This window comes from Girardinichthys multiradiatus, chromosome 6 (genome assembly GCF_021462225.1).
Source record: "Girardinichthys multiradiatus isolate DD_20200921_A chromosome 6, DD_fGirMul_XY1, whole genome shotgun sequence".
Classification (NCBI taxonomy): domain Eukaryota; kingdom Metazoa; phylum Chordata; class Actinopteri; order Cyprinodontiformes; family Goodeidae; genus Girardinichthys; species Girardinichthys multiradiatus.
In genome coordinates this window covers 42,603,368-42,618,343 of record NC_061799.1, presented here as the reverse complement: position 1 = coordinate 42,618,343, position 14,976 = coordinate 42,603,368, and the positions used below count along the sequence as shown (strand labels likewise).

The following is a 14,976-nucleotide window of genomic DNA, read 5'->3' as shown; positions in this document are numbered from 1 at the left end:
TAGCTGGCGTAACAGTAATTACAAATATATCTGCACCCCATAAAACCTTTGAGATTTTTTATCCCATAGTAATGACCTTGAAATAACAGCAAAAACAGAGGGTTTGAACGATCGGGGAAACTGGTCTCAAATTTACACAGAGCAGTAGAGCCCGTGGTTCTGTGAAACACTACAATTTTTCTCTTCAGAATGGTTTCAAATTTACCAATATCACTAAAAGTAACTGCTGTTTGCTCGTCAAGGCCTGCCTGATGCTGCCATCTCCTCCCCAGTTCTACAGCACAGTGATCCGTGAGCTCAGGATCAGAGACGTGTGCGAGGCTGATTGCAAAACATAACTGATTACCGGTATTGTTTATAATATACAAATGACGCATTTTCTTATTAAACAGTTCACAGTCTAACGTTCCTGCAGCTTTACGCTTAGAACCTCCTGCTGGGTCATTAACAACCTGAAGAACAAATTCCATGTTATTATCTACAGGTATATTTGCATTCGATTGTACTAAATCGTCGAGGAAGTTTTCGAAAGCAGGCAGGATCATATTTCCATCATCTGTAACAGTAAATGTGATGTGACGATTGAGATTTTCACCCACTTATTCCAGCTGCACAACGTCGTTACGTCTGGTTAACGATCTCGCAGCGTCGGCTAATTCAATTATAATACGCATGATGTCTGTATAGAATGCTGCTAAATCTGGAACGTTACTTGGACAGGGCGGCGGTATGGTAAAAGGTCTCCTTATTTCATGGTTATTAAAATGTTCACGTTCAACCACAGCTGGAGGATCTCGCTCTATTTGATCAGAACTAACTGCTACGTCCGTATTGAAATTACCCCCGTGATGATCTGCGGAGTGTGACGTAGAAGGATTCTGATGAGTGTCAGGTGGATCATTTTCCTCAATGCTGCTGCTGTGTGGAGACGGTTCGCTGTTCAAATCGGAAAGAGCCTGATTGATTACGTTTAAAACGTCACCATGCTGATGTTCATTTATTAAATTTTCACTGTTAGCAGGAGATGCATTAACAGGGATTTCGTTAAGTTCATTAACTAAATTTCTTATTTCATCCAGGGCAAGTCTGATTACTTGATCAGAACTAACCGCTACTCCCGTATTGAAATGACCCCCGTGATGATCTGCGGAGTGTGTCGTAGAGGGATTATGATAATTTTGCTCAATGCTGTGTGGAGACGGTGTGCTATTTTCTTCTGCATTAACGGGAATTTCGTTAAGTTCATTAACTAAATTTCTTATTTCATCCAGGGCAAGTCTGATTCGGTTATCCATTTTCTATGAACATAAGAAACAAAAATAAAAATAAAACTAACCTACAGAAAAAACAAAAAACAAAAAACAAAAACACAGTGATCAGTTCAGTTTAAAATCACCTTGATGTCACCAAAATGCTTCTTTAACAGAATCTGACATGCTGCCAGAAGCGTTAACGATGAGGCCTTATTACGAAGATCCCGTGAGGCTGTAGAGACTGTCTTCCTGCGCTGTCCGTTTCTGTGACCAATCTGTCCTACCATCAACGTAACCTCTGTAAGGAGAATGAACAAAAAATAAATAAATAGATAATAAATATATATATATATATATATATATATATATATTGAAATAATCACATTAAAGCTGAAAAAAAAAAAAAAAAAAAAAAAAAAAAAAAAAAGGGGAATTAAAATTAATTCAGTATGTATGTATGAATTAAAACGTACCGTTCATTAAACCACTCACTAGCGTTGCTCGGGTTTGTAGCGCAAAGAGTCGCTGTCTTTTGGCCGGGGTTAAATATTCTGTAAAAACAGAAGACAATAAAAAGTTATCTTACGCTGCGCAGCACAGCGTTCATAAATAAAACGAAAATAGTTTTTAAAATACACAAGTTTTTTTTTAAATCTTACTCCGATTCTTTGCGGTAAAACCTCCAGATTTCACTTCTTGTTGGACTGAAACTGTGCCGTTCTGCTGAAAGCTGTCTTGATCTTTGAAAAGCGACCTTCTGGTGGGCGGATTTAATGTGGCATCTTTGGATGTATCTGTAAACAGGTTTATATGACATTTTTATTGAACTATGCTTAAAATACATATATATATATATATATTGTTTTTATTTAATTTTTATTTCCTTACCTTGCTCCTGCTCGACAACTATGTCTTACACAGAGCTCTCAGTCGAATCTGTAAACAGTTTTATCTGAGGTTTAAAACAAAAGTCTCTAATAACACATAAATAAAATACATTCACTCTCAAAGAAAAACAGTTAGTTCTTAGGACTTACTTTCTGGAGGTGCCGGTAACTTATCCGGTGTGTCTTCAGGGGAAATGATGATAATTGACGGAGGAGTATTCAAAGAATCTGTCGTAATTTCTGTGTTAGAAGAAAGTTCAGATGTAGTTGGGAGTTTTTCTTGTTTGGAAATAATTCGCCTTCTTAATTTGGAGTGTGGATTCCAGCCGCTGAACCCTCCAACTTGATCATTCGGGTTTACCTCTCTCATCAAATCTATAAATTGAAACATTGTCAAGGGTTAACTATAATATATATATATATATATATATTTTATTGCATTTAACATTTACTTACCATAATCTGATTTTGTCAAGATGAAATCATCAAGGTCATCAGCGGTGGGTTCTATGACAAAGAAACAAATATATATATATATATATATATAAACAATATATATAAACAAAATTTGAGAACATTCACATGCATTTAATGATACTTACTTACTTACTTACGTTTTAAGATGTCATTGTGCTTTTGTGAATTATCAGAAGAAGAAGCCACAATTTCCGGGTTTCCTGAAATATTTACCGACATTTTTTCTTGTCAGTACTGGTATTTTTCAATGTAACAAGTGTTATGGTTCAAAGACATTCAGCATTTGAAGACCCTGACACTGAGGTTAACCAGTGAAACAGAGCCCCCAACATTTACACACAGTATTTATACCAGAACATGACAGTGTTATCTCAACTGCAAAGACTATGTTTTTAAGACCAAAACCCTTCTTGAGTTCAAAGGTGATATGTTATCTAAGAAACAGACGTAACTGCCCCTTCCTGACATCGCCCCTAACAGTTGTAACCCTGTAACTCTAAGATGAAAAAGTAAAATGTTTTAGAAAAGCTACAGGTAACTAAAATTATCATTCCTTTTTCCTAAAATGGAGTCTCTCATGATTCAAAAAACAAACACATCATTGCTAGTCAATTTGTAACTTGGAAACAGTATACTGATGTTCTTTTTTTTTCTGTTAATCTGATATTCGTCTTACCTATTTTCAGCTGCTTTTCCAGTATGTTGACGCAGAAGCTGAAGGTTTTTCTCGTTCCATCGATGTAGTGAAGCACAATTTTTTTTTATTTACTTTTTTAGGTCTTTTCTATTTTGAACGGATTTAGACTGGCTCATATATTCAACAAATAGGTCCTGCTGTAAAGCAAAATTAACTTACAATTCTGTCAGGTTACACAGTTCCTTTATTAGGATTTCATGTGATAGGTCAACATTAAGTTGATTATACCTTTAAAAATATAAAAGGATGCATGTCTTTTTTTGTTGTTTTGTTTTTTAGATGTATTAACGCCTGAAAAAACATACAGATTATTAATAACACCCTTAAACACACCCCTGTGTGTTTTAATTGGCTCATTTAAGGCCTTCCCCGTAACACCCTTAAACACACCCCTGTGTTTTAATTGACTCATTTAAGGTATCGCCCCTAATGACGACAACCAATCAACATCCACTGTTACGCCCCTTGGACACACCCCCTGCCCACATGGCAACCACATGGCGCCCACATGGCCCCCACCGGAAGTCCCGCCCTCACCGGAAGTCCCGCCCACCTGTCAAAATGTTTGATGAAAGGGTGCACTTAAATTCTCTTATATATATTTCTGCTTTTATTTTTAATTTTGTCAGGATCGGTCCTCCATAAATCAGTGGGCCGTTGCGGCCAAAGAAGAAAATAATACTAATTCATGTAGTTCGCCTCCATACCAGTCGGTGGCGGTAATGCGCCAAATCGTTGTTTGCCAACCGTAAATTAACAGAACAAGAAGACAACGACTTAGCAGCCAGAAAATGGAGAAGAAACGTTAGGGAGGAGCACAAAAATTAAGAGACAAGAAGAGGCTCGTCCTACAAACAGATGCGTACAAATGTGAAAAACTGAAACATATTTTCTTCTGGAGCAACATCATCATCAGCTGTCGTGTTAACGTCTGGAGGACAACGTGACCGGGAGGAGGATGCTAGTCAGGTAAGTGGCTGTAATGTGATAACATTATTTTTCTAGCTTGTTACATTTTTTAGGACAACGTATTCAGGACAGTTTGGCTGTAAAAACATCGTTATCATGTGTGGACTAGCCTAGGCCCAGGTGGGGCTCAGTAGCCATTTGAGAGAAGTAAGTTAGGTCTTTCTAACATGTTTGATTTGAGACAACGTAGGGAGTCTCACTTTCATCTTGTGTTTAAAGAGCAGATTATAAACTACACAACATTTCTTAAATTGTGTTAATAGGCCAAGGACAAATCTGAGTTATGCAAAAATCAACTTTTTTTTCTGAACAAATGAGAAATGTTGAAAACTGGGTATTCTGAGAATGTGAAGCGGGAACGGAGTGGCGGCGGGAATTGAGAAGCGGGAAAAACAGTGAGATGGCGACATGGACGGAAAGTTTTGATATTGGAGCGATCTGTGACATTCAATTTATAATTTATGTGCATTAATTTAGTGGTTTTTGTTTTGTATATAAAGGATGATGCGCAGAATGAATGTGCAGCAGGCACTGGTGCTCTGTTTTGAACTGGTTTCCCTGAGTCAGCTGTTTTTTTACTGGGAAAGGTCAAATCTAAACCAGTCAAAAACTACCATATATACCTTTGACCTCAGAGGGTTAAAGCCTGTGAGCTAAATGCTGCTCTGCTGTCTTGTTGATTTATCAGGATTATATTGAAGTCAGTTTTATTCTTTTGTGTGGGTATTGTTGGATAATATATAAAATGAGACACTAGATGTAGAGTAAATGTGTACTTCTCTATGTTTCTCAGTCTATTATTCTGTCATTTAAATTAGTCTATAGTCTTATTATTTTTATTTTGTAAAACAGAAGCTTTACTTATTCAGTATAAATAACATGTAATTGTGCTTATCTGAGTCACAATACGTTAATATTTGTGAGATTTTTCTGTTTAGCTTAAATGAAATTTAAACATTCAAAGTAATATACCTGTTTGAAACATAGATATCAAACATGATGTAGGAGAATGTTCAATACATTTAAGTACATTTTAACATTTCAAATGCATTTACTGTTTAACAGTTAATAAAGCTACAGAATATGTTCACTTATGTGCAGGATGCAAAAAATCAACTTATTAGTGACTCAGATGATGTTAGCTAACCTTTACTAAACCTAGTTTAGAGACCATTGTTTACTTGAGAATCAACCACACATAGTACATTACATTTTTACCTGTGTTTACTTACCTGTTAAACCACAATTATCTGGAGGTATATTGTTTATTTTAATGCAGCTTTTTATATGGAAATTCCCCTAAATTTGAACCTAATGTCTCTACTCATATCTGCTGCCAGGCTGAATCACCATCCCAACAGAGTGAAAGTGTCAGGGAGGAGAGCAGCCTATACACACTTGATGAGGTAAAGACATATACATACACACACAAGGAAAATAATCTAGAGAAATGAATAAAACAATAAAAATTAGCTACAGCTACAAATGCTACAGTATATGACATGTTAAATGTATATATATATTTGTCTCTATCAAATAAACAAACAAATTATTGTGTACAACTATTCAATTCTAAAAACAAAAAGATTTAAAAAATCTTTACCAAATAGGGTTACTGGGTGTGACCAAATTAATATATACTGGTGTATTTAAAAAATACCAATAGTATCTCTTCCACTAGCCTGATATTTAAATTCTGCTGTGTAATGTGATATGGTTTATAATAATCCTATAAATGAGTAGAACTGTTCATGACATTTTAAACATGAGTAAAAGCAGCTAATACATGTTTGTAAAATATACATTGCTCCAAAAGTCAGTGCTCCTTAACTTTATGTGACGAGCATATTGTTGTGTCAAATGGCAGAACTGCCTAAAACTGTTGAATTATTCTTGATCCATTTTATTTACCTGGTTCAGACAGCAGGGGGCAGCACATGTGGCTTATGGCACTGATTGGGTTTTAAAAGCAGGTCTGCATCCTTTGTTTGAATCAATGCTGGAGAGAAGTGTAGACATGCACCGGTGAGTAAGAACCTTAGTTCTAGCAAAGTACATTTATTAAACTGCTTAGAACTTTGGAGTAGTTCTTTAAATTTAAGTTGGGTTTATGGTCAGAGGTGTTTGTAGTGCACAATAGGCTGTGTGTATTTAATAGGCCTGGTGAAGTCTGTGTTGATTTGATGCTGCTGTAAGTTGTTTGGTTCATTCTAATAGTGATTTTGTTTCAACATATGGGTTAAATGGGTTAAAGCATTATTTTGCTGTATAAAATGTTAATGGGAGATTTAGCCGGCAGATAGTTCAGGTTTTGGTTTCATTGATTGTAATGAATATTTCTTCATTGAGATTCAATTTAGAACAAATGTAGCTTTGTTTGCTTGCAAGGTTTTCAACCTGCTGATGCTGCTGATAAATCTGCTGTTGCAAACCTCATCTTGAATTAAAGTAATAAAGGATGATAAGAAGAGTTGAACCCTGTCTACTTCCTTCTCGATCCCATCAAGTCGGATCAGCGTTGGTTTAAAAAGACTTGACACATATTGTCCTCTTTCAGATGACTTCATGGCAGCCTGGCAGTTTTTGAAGAAATCTCTAACATGTGAGACGTCTGAATTAGACTCGGGCGACAACAAAGATGCACATGAGCGCATGGAAAGAAAACCCAAACCAATGCAGGTGTTCAAGTATGTACTCTGTGTGTTAATTAGTGTGTACTTGTAAATAGTTAACTGACATCAATGAGCTGTTACATGAAAATGACATAAATAATACATATAACTATGTTCTGATGTTTCTTTCTACATGGACATGAACATGGAGCTCTACTATATGCAAGCCTGAGATGTTGTTTTAGAAGCTAACTCTGCTTTAAACTTCTCCAGAACTTTCTCCATGACCCGTCTGCTGTGTTCCTTGGTCTTCATGATGCTGTTTGTTCTCTCATGTTCTCTAACAAACCTCTGAGGCCAGAAACAGAACAGCTGCATTTCTACACAGATAACATGTCATACAAGTGGACACTAGAGCATCCTGAAAGTATTCACAGCGCTGCACTTTTTCCACATTTAGTTATGTAACAGCTTTATTCCAAACGGTATCAAATTCATCTGTTTCCTCAAAACTCTCCACACAATACCCCATTATGACAATGTGAACTAAGTTTGATTGAGATTGTTGCAAATTTATTACAAATAGAAAACTAAGAAATCACATTTACGTAAGTATTTACAGCCTTTGCCATGAAGCTCAAAATTGAGCTGAAGTGTTTTCTGTTTCCACTGATCATCCTTGAGATGTTTCTACAGCTTAAATAGAGAACAAAAAACCCAACACCTAGACCTGCAGACGGCTTCTATAAACATCTGTGAAAGAATGGGTCGCTCTCAGGAGCTCAGTGAATTCCAGCTTGGTACCGTGACAGGATGCCACTGGGCACTGGGTCCAGTCATTACATTTCAATCATGTTTCCTTTTCTATGCTTAGTTCTCATGAACTGTAGTCCCCATTCAAATCCATAAAGATAGCTTTTAGGTCAGACCTTGGCAGGATTACTTCAACCTGACCTGACTTAGGTGCTCCTCTTCAGACATGATTGTAGTTCACCAAAACCAACTAAGTTCTGCTGATGAGGACTGCTGAATCCCAGCTACCTGTTCTTATCCAGGACTGCTCTATTCTACTTCAGTGAAACAGACTCCTGCATTTAAACGCAGCGGCTCCTGTATGTCCCCAGATTTCCTTGTTCCCTCCCCTTCAGATCTGCAGCTTAAAGCTGGGTGTAGCCAACGCTCCCTGAAGGTGAAAGCTGATTGGCTGCAGCCTCTCTGCACTGACACGTGATTCATAGATCAGAGCTCAAAGTTGTTTCTGTTTTCAGGAAGTGAAACTCTCACTGAGACTGAGAGGAGAAATGGAGCAGAATCAGCTGGACCGAGAAACCTTCTCCTGTTCGATCTGTCTGGATCTACTGAAGGATCCAGTGACTATTCCCTGTGGACACAGTTACTGTATGAACTGTATTAGAAGCTTCTGGGATGAGAAGGAGGAGAAGAAAAGCTACCACTGTCCTCAGTGCAGGAAAACTTTCATACCGAGGCCTGTCGTGGAGAAGAACACCATGTTAGCAGCTTTAGTGGAGCAGCTGAAGAAGACTGGACTCCAAGCTGCTCCTGCTGATCACTGCTATGCTGGACCTGAAGATGTGGCCTGTGATTTCTGCACTGGAAGAAAACTGAAAGCCATCAAGTCCTGTTTAGTCTGTCTGGCCTCTTACTGTGAGAAACATCTTCAGCCTCATTATGATGTGGCTCCATTAAAGAAACACAAGCTGGTGGAGCCCTCCAAGAACCTCCAGGAGAACATCTGCTCTCGTCATGATGAGGTGATGAAGATGTTCTGTCGTACTGATCAGAAGTGTATCTGTTATCTCTGCTCTGTGGATGAACATAAAGGTCACGACACAGTCTCAGCTGCAGCAGAAAGGACTGAGAGGCAGAGAGAGCTGGAGGTGAGACGAGAAGAAATCCAGCAGAGAATCCAGGACAGAGAGAAAGATGTGAAGCTGCTTCAACAGGAGGTGGAGGCCATCAATCACTCTGCTGATAAAACAGTGGAGGACAGTGAGAAGATCTTCACTGAGCTGATCCGTCTCATCCAGAAAAGAAGCTCTGATGTGAAGCAGCAGATCAGATCCCAGCAGGAAACTGAAGTGAGTCGAGTCAAAGAGCTTCAGGAGAAGCTGGAGCAGGAGATCACTGAGCTGAAGAGGAAAGACGCTGAGCTGAAGCAGCTCTCAAACACAGAAGATCACAACCAGTTTCTCCACAACTACCCCTCACTGTCAGCACTCAGTGAGTCTACACACTCATCCAGCATCAATATCCGTCCTCTGAGATACTTTGAGGATGTGACAGCAGCTGTGTCAGAGCTCAGAGATAAACTACAGGACATCCTGAGAGACACATGGACAAACATCTCACTGACCCTCACTGAGGTGGAGGTTTTACTGTCAGAACCAGAACCAAAGAGCAGAGCTGGATTCTTAAAATATTCATGTGAAATCAAACTGGATCCAAACACAGCAAACAGACGACTGTTACTATCAGAGGAGAACAGGAAGGTGACAATGATGGATCAACATCAGTCTTATTCTAGACATCCAGACAGATTCACTGATTGTTCTCAGGTTCTGAGTAGAGAGAGTCTGACTGGACGTTGTTACTGGGAGGTGGAGTGGAGAGGGTCATTAGTTTATGTAGCAGTCGCATACAAGAACATCAGCAGAGCAGGAAGTGGGAATGAATGTGGATTTGGATATAATGACAAATCTTGGTCATTAGATTGTTCCCAAGAAGGTTATAAATTTGGTCACAACAACATCTGGACCTCCATCTCAGGTCCTGGTTCCTCCAGAGTAGGAGTGTACCTGGATCACAGAGCAGGTCTTCTGTCCTTCTACAGCGTCTCTGAAACCATGACTCTCCTCCACAGAGTCCAGACCACATTCACTCAGCCGCTACATGCTGGAGTTTTGGTTTACTGGGGCGGAAGTTCTGCAGAGTTGTATAAACCCAAATAGATGTTCTGTCTTGTTTCTGATTGTTGATCAGGGTTCATGGTTCTGATGTCTCTGCTCTGCTGTTCTGTTCTTCTTCATTGTTCTTGTTTAAATGTAGTTCTCTGTGTCTGTGTTCCAGGAACCAGAAAGGATTTCACTGCTGATGTTTTCTTTCATTCTTATTTGACACAGAAATATTTCTCCACATGAAAATCTAAACTTCTCTGGGCTCTAATGGTTCTGGTTTCATATTTGTATTGATGTATTTGGATCTTCTGGTTTCTCTTCCACTGTTCTGCAGAACAAATGTTGTTCTTGTTTAAATCAGTTGAGATTGAAGTGAACTGAACTTGCTTCTGGTTTCTTTATTGTGATCCAAAGAAGAAAACTGAAACTAACATCAACTTAGAACTGATGCTGTTTTCTTCTGAATCCTTTAGATTTAGATCAGAAAAATATATGTCTGCTGTTCTGTCTCTTTGGATTTCTTCAATAAAACAACTTGATTCCAGAGAAATGTGGAAAGTTTTCTTTTCATTCTAACAATAAATTGTGAGTTTTGTCGTCTAAAGAGCAGAAACATTTCCTTCAGAGTGTCTCATGTGATGCTGGATCAGATCAGATGTTTGGTTTCACCTTCATTCATCAAGAACATCCTCTGCTTCCACCACTGCTGCAGAGAGATTACAGAAAGAAAGCATTTATTACAGGAACTGATCAGTTCACCTGTCAATACAAACAAATATCAATTCAATTAGTGATTTTTATCCAGAGATAATTGGCTCATCATACTTATTCTGATTTAGTTCATAATTTATGTTAAAATATTAAAAGTCAGACTAAATATTTGATCAGTGTGAAGTTTGATGGTTTTTAAGCTGTGATGTGGAAACCAGAACTTCAGAGAATAAAGTCAGTAAATATTTAACTGTTGATTGTAAATGAGGAGACAAAGGTTAGATTTCCAGCTCTGCTTCTTATTCTGCAGGCTGTAAAAACTTGATAATCCTCCCTCTTCTTCCTGCTCTCAAACACAGCAGCTCCTCTCTGACCACAGATTTCCTTGTTCCCTCCCCTTCAGATCTGCCTGCGCACCTGTTACCACTTCCATCTGATTACCTGCCTTCTTCTCTCATTGGTCCACACTCCACCTCCCTCTTTATTTACTGGGTTGTTTTCTATACTCCTCGTTGGTTCCTTGTGTAATGTCCTGTCTCTCCTCGAGCTCCTTGTGTTCTCCTGCATTTGTTCCTATGGAGTTTTTCTCCCAGCGGAGTTGTAAGTGCTGACTACAAGCCTTATTAAAATAATCCTCCTCCTGCAGCCAGGTTTCTGTGAGACTAAATTAATTAATCTGATTTTCACAAATCAAGTTATTAATTAACAAAGTCTACAAACATAGATCAATGTTCAATAAACCACATTTAATTGTTTTATGATCCGTTCAGGAGTCCAGATTATAAATTAACTTAACATTTAGACTGAGGAAACATGAAAAAATGATCTTCATGTGAGGAATGTGTAAACTGACTCCTGAAACATTTGTTCTCTGAACATGCTGCTGCCATGTTCTTGTCTACATTTTGGTCTGAAACAACCTCAGACTGACAATTTCTTAATTTTCTTGCTATCCTAAGTGTAAAGGATAAAATATGTGAATACAGTTAGTTAAAAAATGACCTAAAAAGAGATTAAAAAGTCATCAAAATAACACTGTCAATTATGGTACCGTTTATTACTAAAATAAACCAAATGTTTTTAAAAATAAACAGGTTTTTTTGTGATGTGCCTTAAATTGTCACTGTGGCGGAGCGATACTTAAACAAGCCACCAGGTGGCGATGCAGAATAAATCATGGAGTCGAGCAGAGCTTAAGTTTTCTGCTTCTTTATTCCTACAAACACACTGATACAGGATTTAAAAACACAATTGAATTAAGAGTAAAAATAGAAGACAGCTTCTCCTGGAATTGTATAGCACTGACTGCTAAAGTGTAATTTTAGCTTCAGATGAATTCAGGGATGCATTTTTGCAAATAAGGACAGTGGATTGTGTCCTTATTAGCCACACATTAGAGTTCTGTCAGAAATATGAACAGTAGCCTAGGCTATGGAAAGGATTAATTGTTAAAGCATCCAATAACTATACTGCAGTGTGCAATCAATATTATTGCTTTACTGTAAGACAGAGGACTGTCTAGTTAATTGAAGTGAACCATGATGTTAACAATTAATTTATTATCTACTCAACCAATTCAAAGTGTTCTCTTAATTCAACCAAAAAGCAGAAAGACTTAGGTTACCTCGATTATTTCCAGACAGGTGAACTGTATTAGATTTTTATTGAGATAGTCCCCTGAGAAATCATCCTGGTCCTTTAAATCTTGAAAGACATTAATCCAATATTGTTCATGGTGTTTTCTTAAAAATCTCCACCATTGTTCAGTTCTTTGGTTATGATTACTTGAGCCAGTAATGTAGCATCTCTCAGAAAACTCGTCTTAATGGTTTCCTCTTAAAAACATCTGCTCCACTGAACAGTTCTCTGTACCCGGGTCTGACCTGATCCGTGTGGGAGAGCCGCTCCTGTTTTCCACTTCATTAATAAAGTACTCGGCAATAACCCTGGGATTGCTACTGGTGGAGTAAGCATGTAGCCATATGAGTTAAATGGCCGTGATAGAAAACAGTAGAACCTCTCTGTGAGCTTCTAGCTGGATCTGCATCATGATGTGAAAAATATCTGATCCTTTACCTTAGTCAAAATACAGCATTTAATCTTTAAGTTACTAAACACATTAAAAGGTCCTTCAGATCAACACATTGCATCTCATGGCTGCAGCCGGTCCTGTAGTCCAGTTCTACATGCAGACAGAACCAGGTGTTGCTCCATAAACCAGTAAAATATCTCCTGGTACCAGAAAGACACAGTAGAAAGATCAACAGTAAGCCTCCCTCTTCTCTTTCATATCTTCTGATCCTAAACATTCAGCTCTGGGTTGTTTAAAAGTACAGAATTAATAAGAAATAAATCATAGTTAATCACAGGTGGATCATTAATTATTTAACTGTTTTATTTTTCTGAATAATAATACATGTAATATGTAATATAGAAACTAAACTCATTAAACAAGAATACAGTTTTACTCAATGTAATACATACATACCACTTTATGTATACATTAATTAATAACTGTAATATTAGTACTGATAACAGGACAAAAGATGAGAGTCCAAGAAAGGTCCAGGATGAGGCTCCATGTTCTATTTTAAACACCTTTTTCTCTACAGAAAGTGTTAAATAGTAAAGACTGAATTAATGGCTCAGTGGAGAACAACAGATTAAGTGGATAAAGGGCTGGAAAGATGGCAGTAAAACAACAGGTTCATGAAAGAAGGAACATATTTTAATGAAATGTTGGGATAGCTCACAGCATAATTAACAGGGATTGACATTAACTTTTTTGTTCAGTGGTTTTCCAAAGTTTCTAGCCACTCTGCATTTTCACCAGCCACAATTTTGTTGTTGAGAAATAGTTTAATATGATTGAAGCTGACTATAGTGTGCTAAAGTTTACTTTAACTAGATTTACAACATTTTTAAATGTAAATGACCCTTTTACACAATGATATCAAGTCTATATAAAATCAAGTATTCAGCTCAGACAAGGTTCTGTTTTATATGAAAATGTGCAGTGATCAATGGTACCAGGTGTCGTGAGAGAAACAAGCAACCAGCTCTATCAAAACAAGCCCAAAAGAAGCACAACTGGTTTTACATCACTGTGAAAAACAGAGGTGCTTGTAAACAGCATAAATGTATACATTTATTATAGCGTTATATAAAAGCAACAACAAAATTATTACTAACACTTTTACCATAAACATTTTGAATAACTTTGAATAACAACTGATAAAAAGTGCATTTTGCAAACCTAACAGCAAAATGACAATAAACAGTCAAGAAAAACCTTTCTTTAAAGTCTGTTTAAAAGAAAAGTTATGGTGAGCACATATTTCACACTGAATCAGAAGAGAGGCTCCCATCTCAGGTCAGATCCTGTCTTGCAGTGTGCTCTCTTTCTCCCACTCTGTTTGAAAATGTTTCCCATATTTTCCACATTTACTGCATCTCATTCTGACGCTGTCTCATCACTCGGTTCCGTCACTCTGGGTTCTAACGTGAGTGTGTTCGGGGTGTTCCGTCAGCTGTGTTGGGAGCTATAACCAGGAAACAGCGGCGTGGGAAGAACAAACTATCTACCACTTGTGTTTCACTTTATTGTGGGAGCTGGGAGATAATTATGGGGTTTCACTTGGAAGAAATACCAAGCCCAAACTTCACGTTCAAAAACAAGCCCACAAAACCGCAACCCACGAGATTTGGAAGCGACTTTAGAGAAAAACAAGCCCAAAGTCGCCTATAATAAGCGGACTTGGCAACACTGGCGGTGAACAAAGTAGAACCATTAGCTCCACATTACCGCCCCACCGCTTCACTACTGTGTTCTCCACAGGGACCGTCTGTCTAAAGCGACGTCGGTCATCAACGGACTACAGAGCAAACACTGTACGCAGGCGAGGATCATGGGAGTTGTAGTGTCGTAGTGTCGCATTTCAATTTGCTTCTTATTTCGGATCCCATTTGAGAAAACTACAATTAGAAACTATATATAATTACAACCCGTTAAAGTGGCTGGTCGGAGAGGTTGTGTTACCCGCCACTGCTAAAATTAATGTCAAGCCCTGTTATCAAGAACACACTCTTCTTATATGAACTGAGGAGAAATATTTCATTACAGTGAAGTTTGGAAAATCCTTTTTGAAATTCTTCTGAGATGCATCAACAAAACAAAACCTAAATTAACTTTAAGAAAATAATGAAATGGAGACAAGAAGTTTTACAGAGGAAATATTTAAGAAACTTGATTGTAAACAAGGAGACAAAGGTTAGATTTACAGCTTTGCTGCTTATTCTGCAGGATGTAGAAACCCGATCTTCCCACCTCTTCTTCCTGGTCTCAAACACACCTTGAAGCTGGGTGGAATCAACACCTGCTGAAGGCTGATTGGCTGCAGCCTCTCTACACTGACACGTGATTCATAGATCAGAGGTCAAAGTTGTTTCTGTTTT

General features: G+C 37.9%; 1 protein-coding gene and 1 long non-coding RNA gene across 5 annotated transcripts in view; one reads left to right on the top strand and one right to left on the bottom strand.

The window, feature by feature from the left end:
• Positions 1-10,360, top strand: part of LOC124869375 (tripartite motif-containing protein 16-like) — a 24,278-nt gene extending 13,918 nt beyond the window's left edge. Inside the window, exons 1-4 of one of the 4 annotated variants that reach the window (XM_047367165.1) lie at positions 4,155-4,283; positions 5,624-5,689; positions 6,841-6,970; positions 8,164-10,360. In XM_047367165.1, coding sequence (XP_047223121.1) covers positions 8,197-9,864 — 1,668 coding nt within the window. In that variant the 5' untranslated portion in view covers positions 4,155-4,283; positions 5,624-5,689; positions 6,841-6,970; positions 8,164-8,196 and the 3' untranslated portion in view covers positions 9,865-10,360. Of the gene's footprint in view, positions 1-4,154; positions 4,284-5,623; positions 5,690-6,391; positions 6,971-8,163 lie in introns of those variants that run through there. The other 3 variants (XM_047367168.1, XM_047367169.1, XM_047367167.1) reach the window with 3 other exon arrangements.
• On the bottom strand, positions 9,935-14,973 carry LOC124869378. The gene is made up of 2 exons (XR_007038572.1): positions 10,963-14,973; positions 9,935-10,516 (listed from the first exon to the last, which is right to left on the bottom strand). It is a non-coding gene; the product is annotated as an uncharacterized LOC124869378 (long non-coding RNA).
• Positions 14,974-14,976: the final 3 nt, after the last annotated feature.